General features: G+C 42.1%; 1 protein-coding gene across 1 annotated transcript; it reads right to left on the reverse strand.

Moving 5' to 3' along the window:
* Positions 1-207: 207 nt before the first annotated feature.
* Positions 208-12,891, reverse strand: BTBD1 (BTB domain containing 1). Its single transcript, XM_083475886.1, has 8 exons — positions 12,359-12,891; positions 9,095-9,251; positions 8,059-8,164; positions 7,274-7,471; positions 5,467-5,659; positions 2,840-2,927; positions 1,525-1,671; positions 208-917 (listed from the first exon to the last, which is right to left on the reverse strand). Exons 1-8 carry the CDS (start codon positions 12,775-12,777, stop codon positions 759-761), a joined length of 1,467 nt encoding a protein of 488 aa, XP_083332012.1. The 5' UTR covers positions 12,778-12,891; the 3' UTR covers positions 208-758.
* Positions 12,892-17,037: the final 4,146 nt, after the last annotated feature.

Genomic DNA, 17,037 nt, shown 5'->3' on the forward strand with positions numbered 1-17,037 from the left:
CATTGTGAGACTAAGTAGTCTGATCCTTTGGAACCTAGCCAGTATCTTTAATACTTAAAATATATGCCTAGGCTACTTTAAACAATATTCTTAATTACTCCATTATATATATACTGAACTACTCAGTATGCTTGCATATGTATGAACAAGTAAGTTTAAAGTGTTCAGGATTTATTTTTAAGTAACGTATTCCGGGACTATACAAAATTGCTTCCACTCTTCACTTTATTTCAAGGATAGCTTCATACAACTGACTTCTGAATAATATTTCCCCAGCAAAACAGCAAAACAGATTTAATTTTATGTACACTGTACTGAGTACAATTACAGAGGCAATTTGTATCAACCTTAATTCGGCTTCTCTTCATAAGTGTTCAGTTTTAAGAATGCAAGTGGTGTATTGTGCAGGAACGCAATCATACCATCCACAAATGATATATCATTTGCAACATGTATATTTCAGGAAAAAAATACAAATATTCTGCTCCAGCTTTCAGGTAATGATGGCAGTATATTTAAAGTGATCAAGTTAAATACTTATGTACAGGTAAGAATATTTTAGTTCAAGAACAATTTGGCTGCATACTGCCACTGGAAGTAGTGAATACTAGGTTTTAGTACCTTCCATGTACAATACTTCAGTATCATCATAACACATCCGAGATTATGTATTTACAATGCTTCACAGTATTCTGTATCTTCCATCTGTCCTTTTTATCAAGAGTCAATGCAAAGTTCTACTTCTCAGTTATTTGAAGTTACGTATAAAATATTATTTCTGGTATTTGCCCATCTTCTATTGATGTACCGTTGTTGTTACCCGGTGAACTAAAAAAGAAAAAGCAGGTTTTGCTTGAAGTGGGGGACTCGTGGATTACTTTCTTCAATCCCTTTGTGCCATAATGAGAATCAGGGCCCTAAAGAATAATAACAAGATAAGTTTATTTCCTTCTTCTTTACAATACTTTATAAAGTAAGTAGTAAAGTAAATTAGTGGCAAAGAATTACAATACCAGGAAATATATGCTACAGCAGAGATACTCATTTTAGTAATGAAGAGGCTTATATTATATAAAAGGTAAAGGTACCCCTGCCTGTACGGGCCAGTCTTGCCAGACTCTAGGGTTGTGCGCTCACCTCACTCTATAGGCCGGGAGCCAGCGCTGTCTGCAGACACTTCCGGGTCACGTGGCCAGCGTGACAAGCTGCATCTGGCGAGCCAGCGCAGCACACGGAACGCCGTTTACCTTCCCGCTGGTAAGCGGTCCCTATTTATCTACTTGCACCCAGAGGTGCTTTCGAACTGCTAGGTTGGCAGGCGCTGGGACCGAAAGACGGGAGCGCACCCTGCTGCGGGGATTCGAACCACCGACCATGCGATCGGCAAGTCCTAGGCGCTGAGGTTTTACCCACAGCGCCACCCGCGTCCTTTATATTATATAAGCCACACATAACCAATACATACAGTCCAGTTTCTCATCGCTCATGTTTAAAATATTTACAAAATAATTGAGAATATCTTACTTTTAGGGTTGCACAAGCAGTGTAACACACAGTTGGCAGAATCTCTATAGGTTCTTTGAACATCACTCTGAAGGTATTGGCAGTTCCGTCACAGCTAAATCCAGTGTCATTCTGCCCTAGCGTCTGATTTTTCTCATATTCAATTATCTGCAGTAAGACAGCATGGCAAGAAATAAAACAGAAAACACCCTGTGATTTTTTTGTTTTAGAAACCACTTCCTACACATTTTATTAAGATGACCAGAACCTGATTTTTGCCACTGGAACCTGTTTCACTCTTCCAGCTTCTGGCTGAAACTGAAACCACAGCTTGGGGCTTCAACAAGCAAAGCTTTCACAACCCATAACACTTAAATTGGGCCTCTAATTGGCACCTGTAATTAATACACAATCTAATACAAGACCTATACTAATAGTTTGCTTCAGGGCATAGTTCAAAGCAATCAAAGTCAACTTCAGAAGCTCTTCCTCAGATGCTCCTTCTGTCATAGGTAAGACAAAAGGGGTTTTGCTCTGTCTTTGGAATGCCTTCCCCACTCAGATTTGTCTAAATTTCTGTGGTGGCTCTCCATTTGTGTTCCTTCCAGGGAGGTTCAGCTGGCACCCTCATTATACACCTTTAGGCGTCAGGTGAAAATATTCCTTTTCAACCAGGCCTTCGGCTGATTGACATCCAATACCCTTGTCAATGTGCTGTGGGAGGGAGATTATTGGTTTGTTGCTGTTCTTATTTTCACTATCTGTTTTGTGGTTTTCATATTGTAATTTTATGTTGTGCACCACCCTGACATCTATGGAGGAAAGGTGGTATACAAATTTAATAAATAATTATGATATGATGAAAATGATAATGATAATAAGTGATTTTGAAAGTCATCCATTAAAATATTCTGGATTTCTTGATAACTATTTATGCAAGTACTGGCACACATAATTTTTTGCCAAGCACGTTTTTTTCTTCATAAGCCCTGTAGTACCTTAACAGAAGATCTGAAAACGTAATTCACACAGAGTTCAGTAATTTAGGTAGCAGTCCCCTTGAAGCACTCCAGATATACCAAGGTAGCAATACTCAATGTGGGTGGGTGTATTCCACAAGCAAGTTCAAACATGGCAAGTTTGAATGGAAAGCTAGTTCCATGGGACCATAAGTAAGAAACCCTGCCTCGGTAATCTACTGATCCAATATACCAAAATGATGCAACTCTGAACAGACTATCCCTGGCCAATTTAGTTAAATTAATGAACTATTTACACATTTTGGTGTCTAAGGAAAATGTGTAATTCATTAAGCACGTAGAAAGCATGATGGTACCTGTATATTAACTTGGTAATCTGTGGGTCCATGAATAGATCCATACAATCCAAATCCCACTATCGAAATCCTTCTATTAACAGTGAACCTTAAAAAGAGAAAATAAAGAATTTGTTGTTGTTGTTGTTTAGTGGTTTAGTTGTGTTCGACTCTTCGTGACCCCATAGACAATAGAGGGAAGTAAATGTATTTGAAATATGGAGAGAAAAATGTAATTGACTAGTGTTAAAATTTCCAAATAAGGGTTGGATTCCTAAACTACAGTTGTTTCTACCTTTATTTTGCACTGGAATAAGCTAGAAGTGTACAAATTCCAGTTCTGCCACATCCTTAAAAACATACCTATGCCAAACTACTGTCAAACAAGACCATATTTACCTAACAGATTTTCTTCTCCCTCACCAGCTTCATCATACACCAAGATCTCCAGAAAAGATCACTCAGGCTTATGTTTATCTGAAATAGGGGCAAGGGGCATAATTCCCTCAGCAGGACTCCCTCCCCTTATGAATCCCCTTCCCAGAAAAACTTGCGAAGTCAGTTCTGTTCTCATCTTCTGAAAATGAAGTTAAAATGCTTATTTCATCAGGGATTGAGAGGGCAATATAGACTACTTTAAAAAGAAAAATAGGAACTATTTGATTTGCTGCTAGTAGTTTTATCAGTTTGGGGGGGGGGGTTAGTGATTCAATTCAGGAGTTGTTTTATTCCAATGTCTGCTATTATTATTATTATTTACATTTCTTAGACTCCTTTCTCAAAACAAGACCCAAGGTACTTACACAAACATTTAAACAATATTTCTAATAGTAATTTGTCTGTATAAAACCAACTCCTCCAAATACAAATTAACAAAATCAACACTGGAACAATAATAATAAAAAGGACAAAAACATCCCATCTCACAGTACTTAACCTGGTATTGTAAGCAACCTCTTGAACTTGCCTATATGTTAGAAGCTTTGGCCCTTCTTTTAATGCTCTTTTATACAAGTATTATTTAACTGATGCCCATAATCTTTAGTGAAATACTACAGGTCAACACACAAGAGCATATGGTGCAACAGCATGCATAGTGTGCTGAACATTAAGCTTCAAGCAGTCTCTTCTGAAGAAGACCTCCCTGTGTTTTTGTAGGCACCTGGACCAGGATTCAGAGAGCTGTATAACCAGTTCTAGGCACCCAAAAGAGGCACTGGGTTTTCTTTTTCCTTTTTAAACAGCAGCCACCCATGCCACATGGCAAGCTGCTTTTGAAACTTAGGGCACAGCCTGACTCCCTCCTTTGGCAATCTTCACAGAACTTTGGCTCAATGGTTGCCATTCAATTTGATTTGAATTACTTTTATAATGTAATGATTTTAGAATGTTGTACTATTTTATTGTTGTTAGCAGCCCTGAGCCCGGCTTCGGTTGGGGAGGGCAGGATATACCGTATTTTTCGCCCTATAGGACGCACTTTTTCCCCTCCAAAAATGAAGGGGAAATCTGGGTGCTTCCTATGGGGCGAATGCAGGCTTTCGCTGAAGCTTGGAGAGCGAGAGGGGTTGGTGCGCACCGACCCCTCTCGCTCTCCAGGCTTCAGGAAGACATCCGCAGCCTAGGCAGCCCTGCAGGAGTTCCCGCAGGGCTGTCTAGGCTGCGGATAGCAGCCTGCTTCCCGGAGCGTCGGGCGCCCTGAAAGCAGAGCGCCCGGCGCTTCGGGAACACACCCCACGCTGCGGATAGCAGCCTGCCGCCCGGCGGGCGGGACGCCCTGAAGCAGAGCGCCCCTCGCGCCGGTCAGACATCGGCCAGCCCCACAAGCTTGGGGGACAGCAGGGAGGTGCAGCGCCGCCATCCCACTGTTCCTCGACCTGGTTCGGTTTCCCCGACCTGCTTTCGAGGGGGGGGGGGTAAATAAAGGGGGGAAAATTCCTTTATTTCCCCCCGAAAAAAACTAGGTGCGTCCTATGGGACGAAAAATACGGTAAATAAAATTTATTATTATTATTATTATTATTATTATTATTATTATTATTACTACTACTACTACTACTACTACTATTACTACTACTACTTTCAACAGCTGCTTGTGGCATGGTATTTTGCAGGGTGGGCTCATCAGCTTACAAAGCAAAAAAATGTTTCCCCTAGTAGCTCTTTAGATCCCAGCCTCCATCAAGTAAATATATATTGAACAAACCGAGCATCTATTGAATCGGACTAAGGGCCAATGAAACTACATGCACACAGCCTTAATGAATTTGACCCCAAACCTATCAGCCAGTGTTGACACCCATTAAGAAGAACATTTATTATAGGCAGAACAGTGCATCTTTTATCTAGTCTCCATGCAATCCCAAAGCCACAAGAGAAACCTTCCATGTCATAGCCCAAAGTGTGTTTATTTGAGCACCAACGTGCTGCCATACGATTCCCTACATGAGTTATCCAATCCTGTGGTGAAAAGCCAAACAGCAGAACAAGCATCCTTGGCCATGCTTTCTTCTTTAATGTGTCTATGATGGGAGGGAAAATACATGCCTTCATGGCCAGCTACTAACTTGCTAACTGAGCAATAATGTTTTGGAAGGTTTCTCCTAATTGTGATAGGCACACGAGTTCCCCTGAAAATGGACCAATACCTGATCCTGTCACTTGTTCCACTGTAACCCCAGCGGCTCTCCACTTGCTGGAATCTATTTATGCTGCATTCCTTTCCTCTAAGACAGCATCTTGGTCGGTCAATATAGTCAACTCTAGGCTTAGGGTTGACTGTAAAATGCAGAAAGAGATTTACTACTTCCCGATCTGACAAAATTCCAGACTGAGCAGGACCTGGAAAAAAAGGCAGTGCAACTGAGCTGAATATATTCTATATACTAGGAGGCCGGCTGAGAAATGTTATTGAGGCAACTATTACTTTATAAGCCTATTTTTTTTACAGCTATCCCACTGCTAGATTGTAGCTGTTTAACTTGGATTAACTAATCTGGGCTATAAACGGAGAAAGACCAACATGCTTCAAGAGAAGGCTGACAAGATCCAAATACTCCAACCAAAAAATAGCTTGTGAATCAAGCTTGTTATCTGCTAGCATAAGCTCTAATGTTTTTTAAGATAAAATTAATATAAGCATTGGGATAAAAGGTTTGAATGTCCACCTCAGCTAGTCTGAAATATGTTGTGTTAGCCACAGTAGCTTTACTGAATAAGACTTCTTCCACAACACATAGGTTAGAATTGAGAACTATTTGTACTACTAGTAGTTTGGCAATTAAGATTTGTATTATGAGTAATTCCTTTCCATGATATATGGTCTATAGATGTGTGTTCATGCTGCCAAATTTGCCATTGGCAATAGACTTAAACAGGATGAAACACTTAATTATTCTGGTTTAACTGGTTTGTATATTGCAGACACACACACAAAAGAACCATTTTAGCAGTGTGACTTGTGAAATAGGTAAAACCAGGTGTTTAGTTTTATATATGATTCTCAACCAGTTAAATCAGAAATATAAAACACAAAGTTATTACAATATATAAAATTAAATACATGTAAATTTAAATGCAAGGTTTTTTTTTTTTTTAAAAAAAACCAACAACCCTGAAACATAGTAATTTTTTAAAAACTGAAACATCATAATTATGGTCCTTTGTTGTGCCTAAGGCAAATATCCCAAGTGAAAACAAAGTTACATGTGAAGCCAACAGATTTGTTTTTAAGTGCTTCATCCAGTTTAACCTCTGACATGACTAAATTGTCTTGTAAAAGAAGTTCCAGAGAGTTCAATGAGACTTGCTCCCAGGTAAATAAGCCATTATCTGTAGATGGTTTGTATCTTTTAATGCAAGCTGCTTTCCTTTTTTTACAGGATCTAACTACTGCAGGATGTATCACACATATTGGCTTCCCATCCTACAAGAGACCCTTCCCATTTTTGAAAGCAGACAGCCTGTCAATGAGGCACAAATTTTGTCTTCCACTATAAAAATGATTCAATTAATTGAAGATAACTGTTCCCACAGGAAATTCTCATTATTGGCAGCTAAAATCTTAGCTGCAGGAATTAAACAAAAAATGAATGAGCAACATTACAAATATGATTTAACAAAAACTGGAGAATAAAGCTGCAGTCTTACACAGATTTTCTGAGAAGCAGGTCTTATTGAGATCAACAAGGCTTATTTCAACATAACCATCATTGGATCAAGCTGCAAGAGCATCACAAAAGTACAGAAAAATCAGATTTCTGAGCAAACAAAATGTACTGTATTGTTTTCTTGCTACTTTTCTCGAGCCAATGACCATGTTGTTAAACAAAGATGATTTAATCGCTAGTAAAAGGGCCAATAGAACTGGAACCTTAGCACATATTTTGGACATTATCTCTAAAAACATAGAGAACCTTTCACTTTTTGCAACAATGAAGCCAGCCATACAGTTACCTGCTGCAAACTCTTCAATAGTCATCAATGGAAAGCGGATTAAGGAGAGGGCTTTGCCAAGCACTTTCTGCTTATTGGCAGATGTGACGGGCAGTTGCTGTCTTTGACACTCTGCTTCAGCCCAGCGTACAACAGCTCCAAAAAGTCTACTTTCACGAATACTTAGTGTGTCTCTTTCCAATACTGCACACAAAGTGTCTGAAGAAGAAGAATCAAGTTACTTGTGAATTGAGGACTCCATCCCCTCCCCACTTCTGCCCAGAAAATTCACTGCTATTGAATGCCTTTTAAAGTTACTACATAAACTACCTATCACAGGCTATACTCCTTAAATTAATTTGACAATATAGTTGACACAAACTTTTTTAAAAAACTGTGCTGTCCTTCATCTGAAGATTACAGGGCAGTTTACAATATAAAACAAAAAAATGCACATCATAATAACAAAAATAATACTGAGTTTCTTTTGAGTAGGTCCTACGTAATCAGTGTGCAGGTGATTATTATAATAATCACCTGCACACAGATTACGTAGGACCTAATCAAAAAGAAACTCAGTGGGAATGTGCATTCAGTTGGGGCGCAAAATCTAGTACTAATCTCCCTTAAAATGGTCAAGACAATCAGGCTAGCTTGGAAAGTTAAATGCCCAACTAAAATCACCCATTAACAAAGAATGTGGATCTTTTTGGATCAACATGTGAGAAGGGATAGCAAAAATCCTATCAGGTAAGTTATCAGCCTAGTCCTTCACAAAGAACATAAATGGTTAGAGGGCTACTTACCTATATCAATATCTGTGAACCCTTCTGCACTTATTGCATCCATAGTACTTTTGTCTATTGTGTCAAGACAGAGACTAGCTAGTTGCGGTTCATCAAATAAACGAGCCTATGCAAGAGATTTACTTAGAATTATTTTGCAAATTCTGTATTGAAGGATAGGCTTGACTGCTAATAGAAACAGTTTCCAACATAAAATAACAAAAAAAAAGGATTTCTACAAAAGCAACCTTAATTTCACATTGCTGCTCCCAACATTAATGTTTTGTACACAAAACTCCATTTGCTACCTTCAATTCTTGCTCGCCTTACTTCTATCAACAGTGACACAAAGCATGACTAAGGGTTCCCATTTAATACCAGTTTAAAATCGTGGTTATGAGCTGGCTTCAACCCCTTAGCAATTGGTTACCCTAAGCAGCCTTAACCGTGGGTGGTGGAAAAAAACAGTCACTATTAAGGTAGAAAAGATTTCCCTACCGGCTTCCAGGCCTTCACTGCAGTTAGAAGTGTTTCTGCACTAGCTCTGGGGCATACACAGAATCCTATGCATGCTTAATTTTCAGTGAGTCTAATGGAACAGTGCCTGATAGGCACCAATCTTTAAGAACTGTTAAACATTATAACTCGTGTAAGTTATAGGAGGATGAATTTGATTCTGACACACCAGAGGCTGATAACACTGAATATCAGAAACCACCAAGCTTCATGCCATTTTCTTACAATAACAAAACATGAAAAACTAAGAACTGATCACTAGTTCATGCTGTATTTATAAAATAGTCCTGAATGCTAAGCAATTTGTCTTTCCACAGTGTTGTTCACAACACACACACACACACGCAGGCTGAATCAGGATCATGAGCAGGAAGCCTTACTCAAATGTGTGAGTTATCATAATTTCCATATTCCAGCATCATTCACAACTGCTTTACTACGTACATGTTTTTAAGTAAGACGTGCTCAGATCTACGCAATTAGGGAAGTAACAGACACATATTTCCAGTTAGCTCATTAAGTATGCAAGTCAGCAGGTTACCTGAGTAAGCAGCATAAAAGCATTGTCTGCCCGAAGGTGCTTAGTGAGAAATTCAACACAATGAGCTTCTAAGGCTGGGACAGCATACTTCTTGGCTGTGTAGAGAGTGGTCATAACGGTTTCGGGACCAATCTGAACTTCATCTGAATACAAAAACCTAGGAATGAAAGAAGAGCAAGTTATGAGAACAGTGCTTGATGACAATTAAGGCAGCCACCCTTTATAACATGAAAGGCCCATTGAACTTACTTTGAAGTACATACACATAGCACTGAGCTGCAAGTCACTCAAGATCCTAATATCCTTTGTTCTGCAGAGCTGGTTCCACAGCATATGACAGGCAATCCTACCCCAAATATTAACAGACAATCTTGACTATCTGCAGAAAGTCAGCAGCTTTACAAACCTGAAAGGTCAGGGATTGCCTTACGATGCAAAAACAGACAAGAAATACTACATTCCTAGAAGAATGGTTCAGAGCTTCTTTGTTCCTGACCAGATATAAACTCAGATTCAAGTATTTTGACTTCCAACTATTTTCATCTTGGGCTCTTAGGCTGCATCTTCCAGATCATACACACCACAGCAGCATCTCCACACCCAAATCTATATTCTGTTCAAAATCCATACCAAAATTCTCTGATCCGCAATAACTGGTTTGAATGAGGAGTTAACATAAAAGGTCAGGCACTAGACAATTCTCTCTGCCGTGCAAAAGAAAAAAAATCAAGATTGCAATACCATCTTGTGCAGGGAACAAGCACCGCCAGTTGCTTGACACCACAAGACCTCTATCCATGTCCTCCAAACAGGGAAAATAAAAAAAAATTCCTTCCAGTAGCACCTTAAAGACCAACTAAGTTAGTTCTTGGTATGAGCTTTCGTGTGCATGCACACTTCTTCAGAAGAAGTGTGCATGCACACGAAAGCTCATACCAAGAACTAACTTAGTTGGTCTTTAAGGTGCTACTGGAAGGATTTTTTTTATTTTGACTATGGCAGACCAACACGGCTACCTATCTACTACTGGAACCTCCAAACAGGGAGTGAGACTTCATCAACAGATCTATCAATGCACTCACAGTGTACACTAAATCTTGTGCAGCATGACTTTTTACACAATACCTGGAAAAAGCAATTCCAGGACTGCCATAATTGGCATAATTAAATGAATCAAAACCCAACACAGTAAGCCCCTGGTTCAAATCTTCCCTCACTAAGCCACTGACCAGTGGGTCTTTCAGGAAATCAAAATCTGTGCCACAGCCTCCAAGGTCACATTCCACAGACCAGGTTACATTTGTTTATTCATAACATTGATTTATATAAAAAAATTCCTTCCAGTAGCACCTTAAAGACCAACTAAGTTAGTTCTTGGTATGAGCTTTCGTGTGCATGCACACTTCTTCAGATCTTCAGATTGATTTATATGCCAGTCTTGACAAGGAGTTCCAAGTGCAGTGAAAGAGGTGGGATGGAAGACTCTATTTCTCTTTTGCACCCAATAATACAAATCAAGCAAGCAGTCACGAGGAAGAAAAACCCCTCCATCACATCCAGCTTAGAAAAATATATGCAGAAAGTTAAACTATGGAATTAGCTACCTTAAGATATGGTTAGGGCCACCAACTTAGATGGCTTTAAATGGGGAAGTAGACAAATTCATTAAGGGTAATAGCTTACAAGTCATGATAGCTGTATATTCCTTCAAATATCAGAGGAGGCATGCATCTGAATGTTAGTTGTTGTCCCATAAGCAGTTGGTTGGCCAATGCAGAAAACAGGATGATGGACAAGTTGGTCCTCTGGTCTGATCCAATAGGATGGTTCTTGTTTTCTTAAAATGCTGCTGTAGAAAGGACAGTTTCCACTCCCTCCTATACTTATGGTATAGGAGGTATATGGTATGGTATAGCTTATGGCAGTCCAGCTACTTTTGTTGATTATACTCTAAGAACTGCATAGCCACAAGCAAGTTGGGATGTAAATGTCTATATAAAATAACTATGAACAAATATAAATTATTCAATAAAACAAGCTATTTATTTTTACAGGTGTAAAATACTATAAAATATAAATTTAGCACCATAACAACATGAAAAGGGTCCTACTGGATTAATAGCCTTCTCCCATTGTTGTTCCTCGCAAACTGGTGGTCAGAAGCATACTGTGTCCAATACTGGGAAACATAGCCATTATGCTAGCCACAAACAACTGGCTGCCCAACCCCATTTTTATAGCCACCTAAGGCAACACCCACACCATAAATTTAAAGCACTATGGCACTTTAAACGGTCATGGCTCCCCTCATGAAGAATCCTGGGAACTGTAGTTTGTTAAGGGCACTGAGCGTTGTTAGCAGACCTACCTATTCCTTTTCCAGAACTACAATCCCCCAACAACTCTGGGAACTGCACCTCTGGGAGGGGAATAGAATCATAGAGTTGGAAGGGACCCTGTTTGATCGTGTTTTTAATATGCTGTTGGGAGCCGCTCAGTGGCTGGGGAAACCCAGCCAGAAGAGCAGGGTATAAATAATAAATTTATTATCATCATCATCTAGTCCAACCCCCAGCAATGCAGGAATATGCAGCCATCCCACACAGGGAGCGAACCTGCAACCTTGTCAGCACCATGCTCTGACCCACTAGGGATGTGGGTGGCGCTGTGGTCTAAACCACTGAGCCTCTTGGGTTTGCCGATCAGAAAGTCGGAGGTTCGAATCCCAATGACAGGGTGAGCTCCGGTTACTCTGTTGTCCCAGCTCCTGCCAACCTAGCAGTTTGAAAGCACGTCAGTGCAAGCAGATAAATAGGTACCACTGTGGCGGGAACATGAACGGCGTCTCCATGCGCTCTGGTTTCCGTCACGGTGTTCCATTGTGCCAGAAACGGTTCAGCCCTGCTGGCCACATGTCCCAGAAAGCTGTCTGTGGACAAACGCCAGCTCCCTCGCCCTGAAAGCGAGATGAGCGCCACAACCCCATAGTCGCCTTTGACTGGACTTAACCGTCCAGGGGTCCTTTGCCTTTTACCTCTAACCCACTGACCTATCCAGCTGATGGAAAGGGGGGCTTCTCCTAAGAGCTCTCAGCACCCTTAACAAACTACAGCCCCACAATTCCTTGGACTGTTTTTAAAGCGGTATCATAGCGCTTCGAAGGATGGTGTGGACGCGGCCACATCTTGACAATGCCTCGTGCACGGAGCGTATATCCAGCAGCCACCGCCGTCGCGACCCACCCTTCCTTCCTCCTCGACGGACCTGAGCAGGGCGAGGAAAGCGGCGGGCTCCACGTCGGGCAGCTCGATCTCGGCCGAGGTGGTGGCCATGCCGCCGTTGAACATGGCGTCGAAGACGGCGCTGCCGGCGGCTAGGACGAAGCGGTGCGCGGGGATGCGTTGCTGGCCCGGCCCGGGCGCGCCTCCTCCGGCCCTCGGCCCGCCTTTGCCCACCACGAAGCGCACGTCGCTCAGCAGCTCGTTGGCGAAGAGGAAGGCGAAGCGCTCCCGGAGAGACCGCTTCGTGGCCTGCCAGTTGTACACCGGCTCGCGCTGCACCACCACGGGGGCCACGGCCGGCGACGACGACGACGACGAGGCCGCCACGGCGACGCCGGCCGCCGACGCCGCCTCCGAGGGCCCCGACGACGCGGTCGCCTCAGGGCCGCCCGCGGCCGCCATCGCGAACCCTCTTCAGGCCGGCGCACGCGCACTCGCGGCCTCTTGGCTCACAATGGGCGGCCCCTTCCTCCAAGCTGCGCCGGCGCGGTGCTACGTAGACAGCGCGGCGACGCACGGTCGGGCTTGGTGCGCCCGAGGCGAAAGCTTGAGAGCGCCTGCGCACAATTCACAGAGATAAAATGGAAGAGAAGCATTCCATTGTGCGAGTGGGGCGTTTCGTGGTTCACTTTGGGGAAAGGGGGGAAGGCGTTTGTATTCCGCAGAATTCAACGGAGTTGCCCAGTGGAGAGTTCCTGCACATTTCTATTCAGGTTTTGTTTTATTGTTGATTTTAATTTTTGGTTCCTGAGTGTTAATAAAAAGAAGTGATGCCCATCCCTAGTCATTATTCCCATATTGCCAGTGACGGCCCTGCGAACTAATCCACTGGTAGTCTGACACTTTTCCAAGCTGGGAGTCAGAATGGGAGCATCTCCAGCAACGCACAGGGTTCTTCGCATAGCTGTCAACTTTTCCCTTTTCTTGCGAGGAATCCTATTCGGAATAAGGGAATCTCCCTTAAAAAAAGGGAAACGTTGACAGCTATGGTTCTTGGGAGGGCAAAGTGAAATTGTCTCCTCGGAAGGAGGATAATATTCAGACGTAGATAAACGTGATTCTATAGGCACTAAAACAGATCTCAAATTATTTCTTTATTTAAAACATTCCCTACATGCTCTTGATTGCAAATGCAATTCTAAAGCAGGTTACAAGTTGCACCTCATTCGCCTCACACAGAGTAGCAACAAGAAATTAAATGCGGGTGGCGCTGTGGGTTAAACCAATGAGCCTAGGACTTGCCGATCAGAAGGTTGGCGGTTCGAATCCCTGCGACAGGGTGAACTCCCGTTGCTCTGTCCTAGCCCCTGCCAACCTAGCAGTTCGAAAGCACGTCGAAGTGCAAGTAGATAAATAGGTACCGCTCTGCCGGGAAGGTAAACGGTGTTTCCATGTGCTGCTCTGGTTTGCCAGAAGCAGCTTAGTCATGCTGGCCACATGACCTGGAAGCTGTCTGTGGACAAAGACCGGCTCCTTCAATTGCAGGATATTTGATATACATGGACACTGTTATAACACATCATTTTCAGATCTATCAGGATCTATCAAAGTCTGTGTTAAATAAAGGGGAAATTGTGTGGTGCTACCCAATTGCTGATGCGGGTGGCGCTGTGGGTTAAACCACAAAGCCTAGGGCTTGCCAATCGGAAGGTCGGCGGATCAAATCCCCGCGACAGGGTGAGCTCCCATTGTTCAGTCCCAGCTCCTGCCAACCTAGCAGTTCAAAAGCATGTCAACTGCAAGTAGATAAATAGGTAGGTACCACTCCAGCAGGAATATAAACGGCGTTTCCGTGCACTGCTCTGGTTCGCCAGAAGCGGCTTAGTCATGCTGGCCGCATGACCCGGAAACTGTATGCCGGCTCCCTTGGCCAGTAAAGTGAGATGAGCGCCGCAACCCCAGAGTTGTCCGCGACTGGACCTAACGGTCAGGGGTTCCTTTATCTTTACCCAATTGCTGACTATGCCCACTGACAGCAGAACAGGGAGAGAAGAAATTTTTGGCAGCACACCCCACCCTGCAGTGTGACCTGCACCACCTCAAAATCTGCTCCAGAGGGTTGGGCAAACATTCAGAGCAGATTTAGGTGGGGGCAGTTTGGCACAGGGGAGAGATCACTGAACATTGCATCCCACCCTGTTATGGGCGTAGCTAGGATTTTTGTGGGGGGGGGGGCAGAACCAAAGTGATTGATCAGTTTGTTAAGTATTTCTATTGTTTTACTTGATGGGGGACAGCTGTTCCCGGCTCCCCCTTGGCTACGCTCATGCGCCCTGTTCCGCTGACAGATTCCATTCCATCAGCAGACGGTCACCACTGGATATCACAGTATGCATGTCCAATGCTCTATTCAGAATTCTCCTTAGCAACTTTTAAAAGATGGATACAGCCTAAGAGGGATGAGAATTATCAGCTATTTGCTGTTCCAAATGTTTTGTAACTGGAAACATAAATGCGTTTTGCCAGCATAACATGCTGTTGGGGCACAAGGCTGACAATTCCCCTAGCGTGAACTCTGAAGAAGAAAATCCAAATCAAGAGGGAAAAGAGAGAGAGAAATTGGGTGGCCTGAGCGCAGGCCGGGCCTGCTGGTTTTATACCTGCTGCTGGGATTGAGAAAGCTGCCTCTGATTGGTTGACAAGGCTGCTGGGATTTACAAAGCTGCCTCTGGTTGGTTAACAAGGCATTCTTTGATTGACAAGGCATCTGTCCCTCCCCTTCACCTCATAGCTCACCAATTAACCCATTAACTAACGTCTAGGCAAACCAATCAACCCACTTGAAGGATTACTGTTAATTTTTTTCCCTTAGGGTGTCCCTATGTTCAATGGAGAAATGTTGGGGGGTATGGAGTTCTCCGACTCCCGAGCCGTCTGAAGGCAATCCTGTACAGTGAAGGGTTTTGTTTAAAACGTCTAGTGTTTTATTATGTTTCTATACATGTTGGATGCCGCCCAGCGTGGCTGGGGCAACCCAGTCCGTTGCGTGGGGTATAAAGAATAAAATTATCTTTTTTTTTTCAAAATTTTTTTATTGGTTTTACAAAATTTTTAAGACAATACAAACATATATAAAGACATACAAACACATATAATTTCATAACCTTTTTTTCATAAACCGTGTTTCTCGGACTTCCCCATACCTCCCCTTTCTGCATCCTAATATCCAAAAGTTTTTAGCAACTCTAAATATGTCTGTCAGTCCTTTGTCCTCTTAATCTTTCCTTCAATCTAGTCTTATATCGCTGTAACCCTTTCTTACTCAAACCTTGACATTCTAACATTCAGCAAGTTTATAATAATCCTTAAGGTAGATTTTAAATTTCTTCCATTCTTCTTCCGCCGTCTCTTTTCCCTGATCACGGATTCTGCCAGTCATCTCAGCTAATGTCATATAGTCCATCACTTTCATCTGCCATTCTTCCAGAGTGGGTAAATCTTGTGTCTTCCAATACTTTGCGATGAGTATTCTTGCTGCTGTTGTAGCATACATAAAGAAAGTTCTGTCCTTCTTTGACACCAATTGGCCGACAATGCCCAAGAGGAAGGCCTCTGGTTTTTTAGGAAAGGTACATTTAAGTATCTTTTTCATTTCATTATATATCATTTCCCAGAAAGCCTTAATCTTCGGGCATGTCCACCAAAGGTGATAAAAAGTACCTTCAATTTCTTTACATTTCCAGCACTTATTGTCAGGCAAATGGTAGATTTTTGCTAGCTTGACTGGAGTCATGTACCACCTGTAAATCATTTTCATAATGTTTTCCTTTAAGGCATTACATGCGGTAAATTTAATACCTGTGTTCCACAACCATTCCCAGTCAGCAAACATAATGTTGTGACCGATGTCCTGTGCCCATTTAATCATAGCAGATTTAACTGTTTCATCTTGTGTATTCCATTTCAGCAGCAAATTATACATTTTTGATAGATTCTTAGTATTGGGTTCTAACAATTCAGTTTCTAATTTTGATTTTTCCACCTGAAAGCCAATTTCCCTGTCCTGTTTGAAAATCTCCATTATTTGGTAATATTGAAACCAGTCTGGTACTTTAGGTTTCAATTTCTCATGACTTTGTAATTTCAGTTTATCTCCCTCCTGTTCCAAGATTTCCCAATACTTCGGCCATCCGACCTCCATATTGGGTTTCTTGAAAGCCTTAGCCTCCAAGGGTGACAACCATCTAGGGGTTTTGTTTTCCAACAGATCTTTATATCTTATCCAAACATTAAACAATGCTTTCCTAACAATATGGTTTTTAAAGGCCCTATGCACCTTGATTTTGTCATACCATAGATATGCATGCCAACCAAATGCATTATTGAAGCCTTCCAAATCTAAAATGTCTGTGTTCTCGAGGAGCATCCACTCTTTCAGCCAGCATAATGCTGCTGCTTCATAGTACAATTTTAAGTCCGGCAGGGCAAATCCCCCTCTTTCTTTAGCATTTGTCAATATTTTAAATTTAATTCTGGGCTTTTTGCCCTGCCAGACAAATTTCGAGATATCTTTCTGCCACCTCTTAAAACAGTCCATCTTGTCCAGAATCTGCAAAGTTTGAAACAAAAATAACATTCTAGGCAATACATTCATCTTGATCACTGCAATTCGGCCTAACATAGACAGTTTCAAATTTGACCATATTTCTAGATCTTTTTTAA

This window comes from Podarcis liolepis (assembly GCF_965112155.1).
Source record: "Podarcis liolepis genome assembly, chromosome: 14".
NCBI classification, from domain to species: domain Eukaryota; kingdom Metazoa; phylum Chordata; class Lepidosauria; order Squamata; family Lacertidae; genus Podarcis; species Podarcis liolepis.

Excerpts from the sequence above, each read along its gene's own strand:
- BTBD1 (XM_083475886.1), bottom strand. The coding sequence starts at position 12,777 with ATGGCGGCCGCGGGCGGCCCTGAGGCGACCGCGTCGTCGGGGCCCTCG. Across the intron at positions 8,165-9,094 it reads CTTTTATGCTGCTTACTCAG|GCTCGTTTATTTGATGAACC; the intron begins GTAACCTGCTGA and ends TCTCTTGCATAG. Across the intron at positions 2,928-5,466 it reads GGAACAAGTGACAGGATCAG|GTTCACTGTTAATAGAAGGA; the intron begins GTATTGGTCCAT and ends TCTCTTTTTAAG.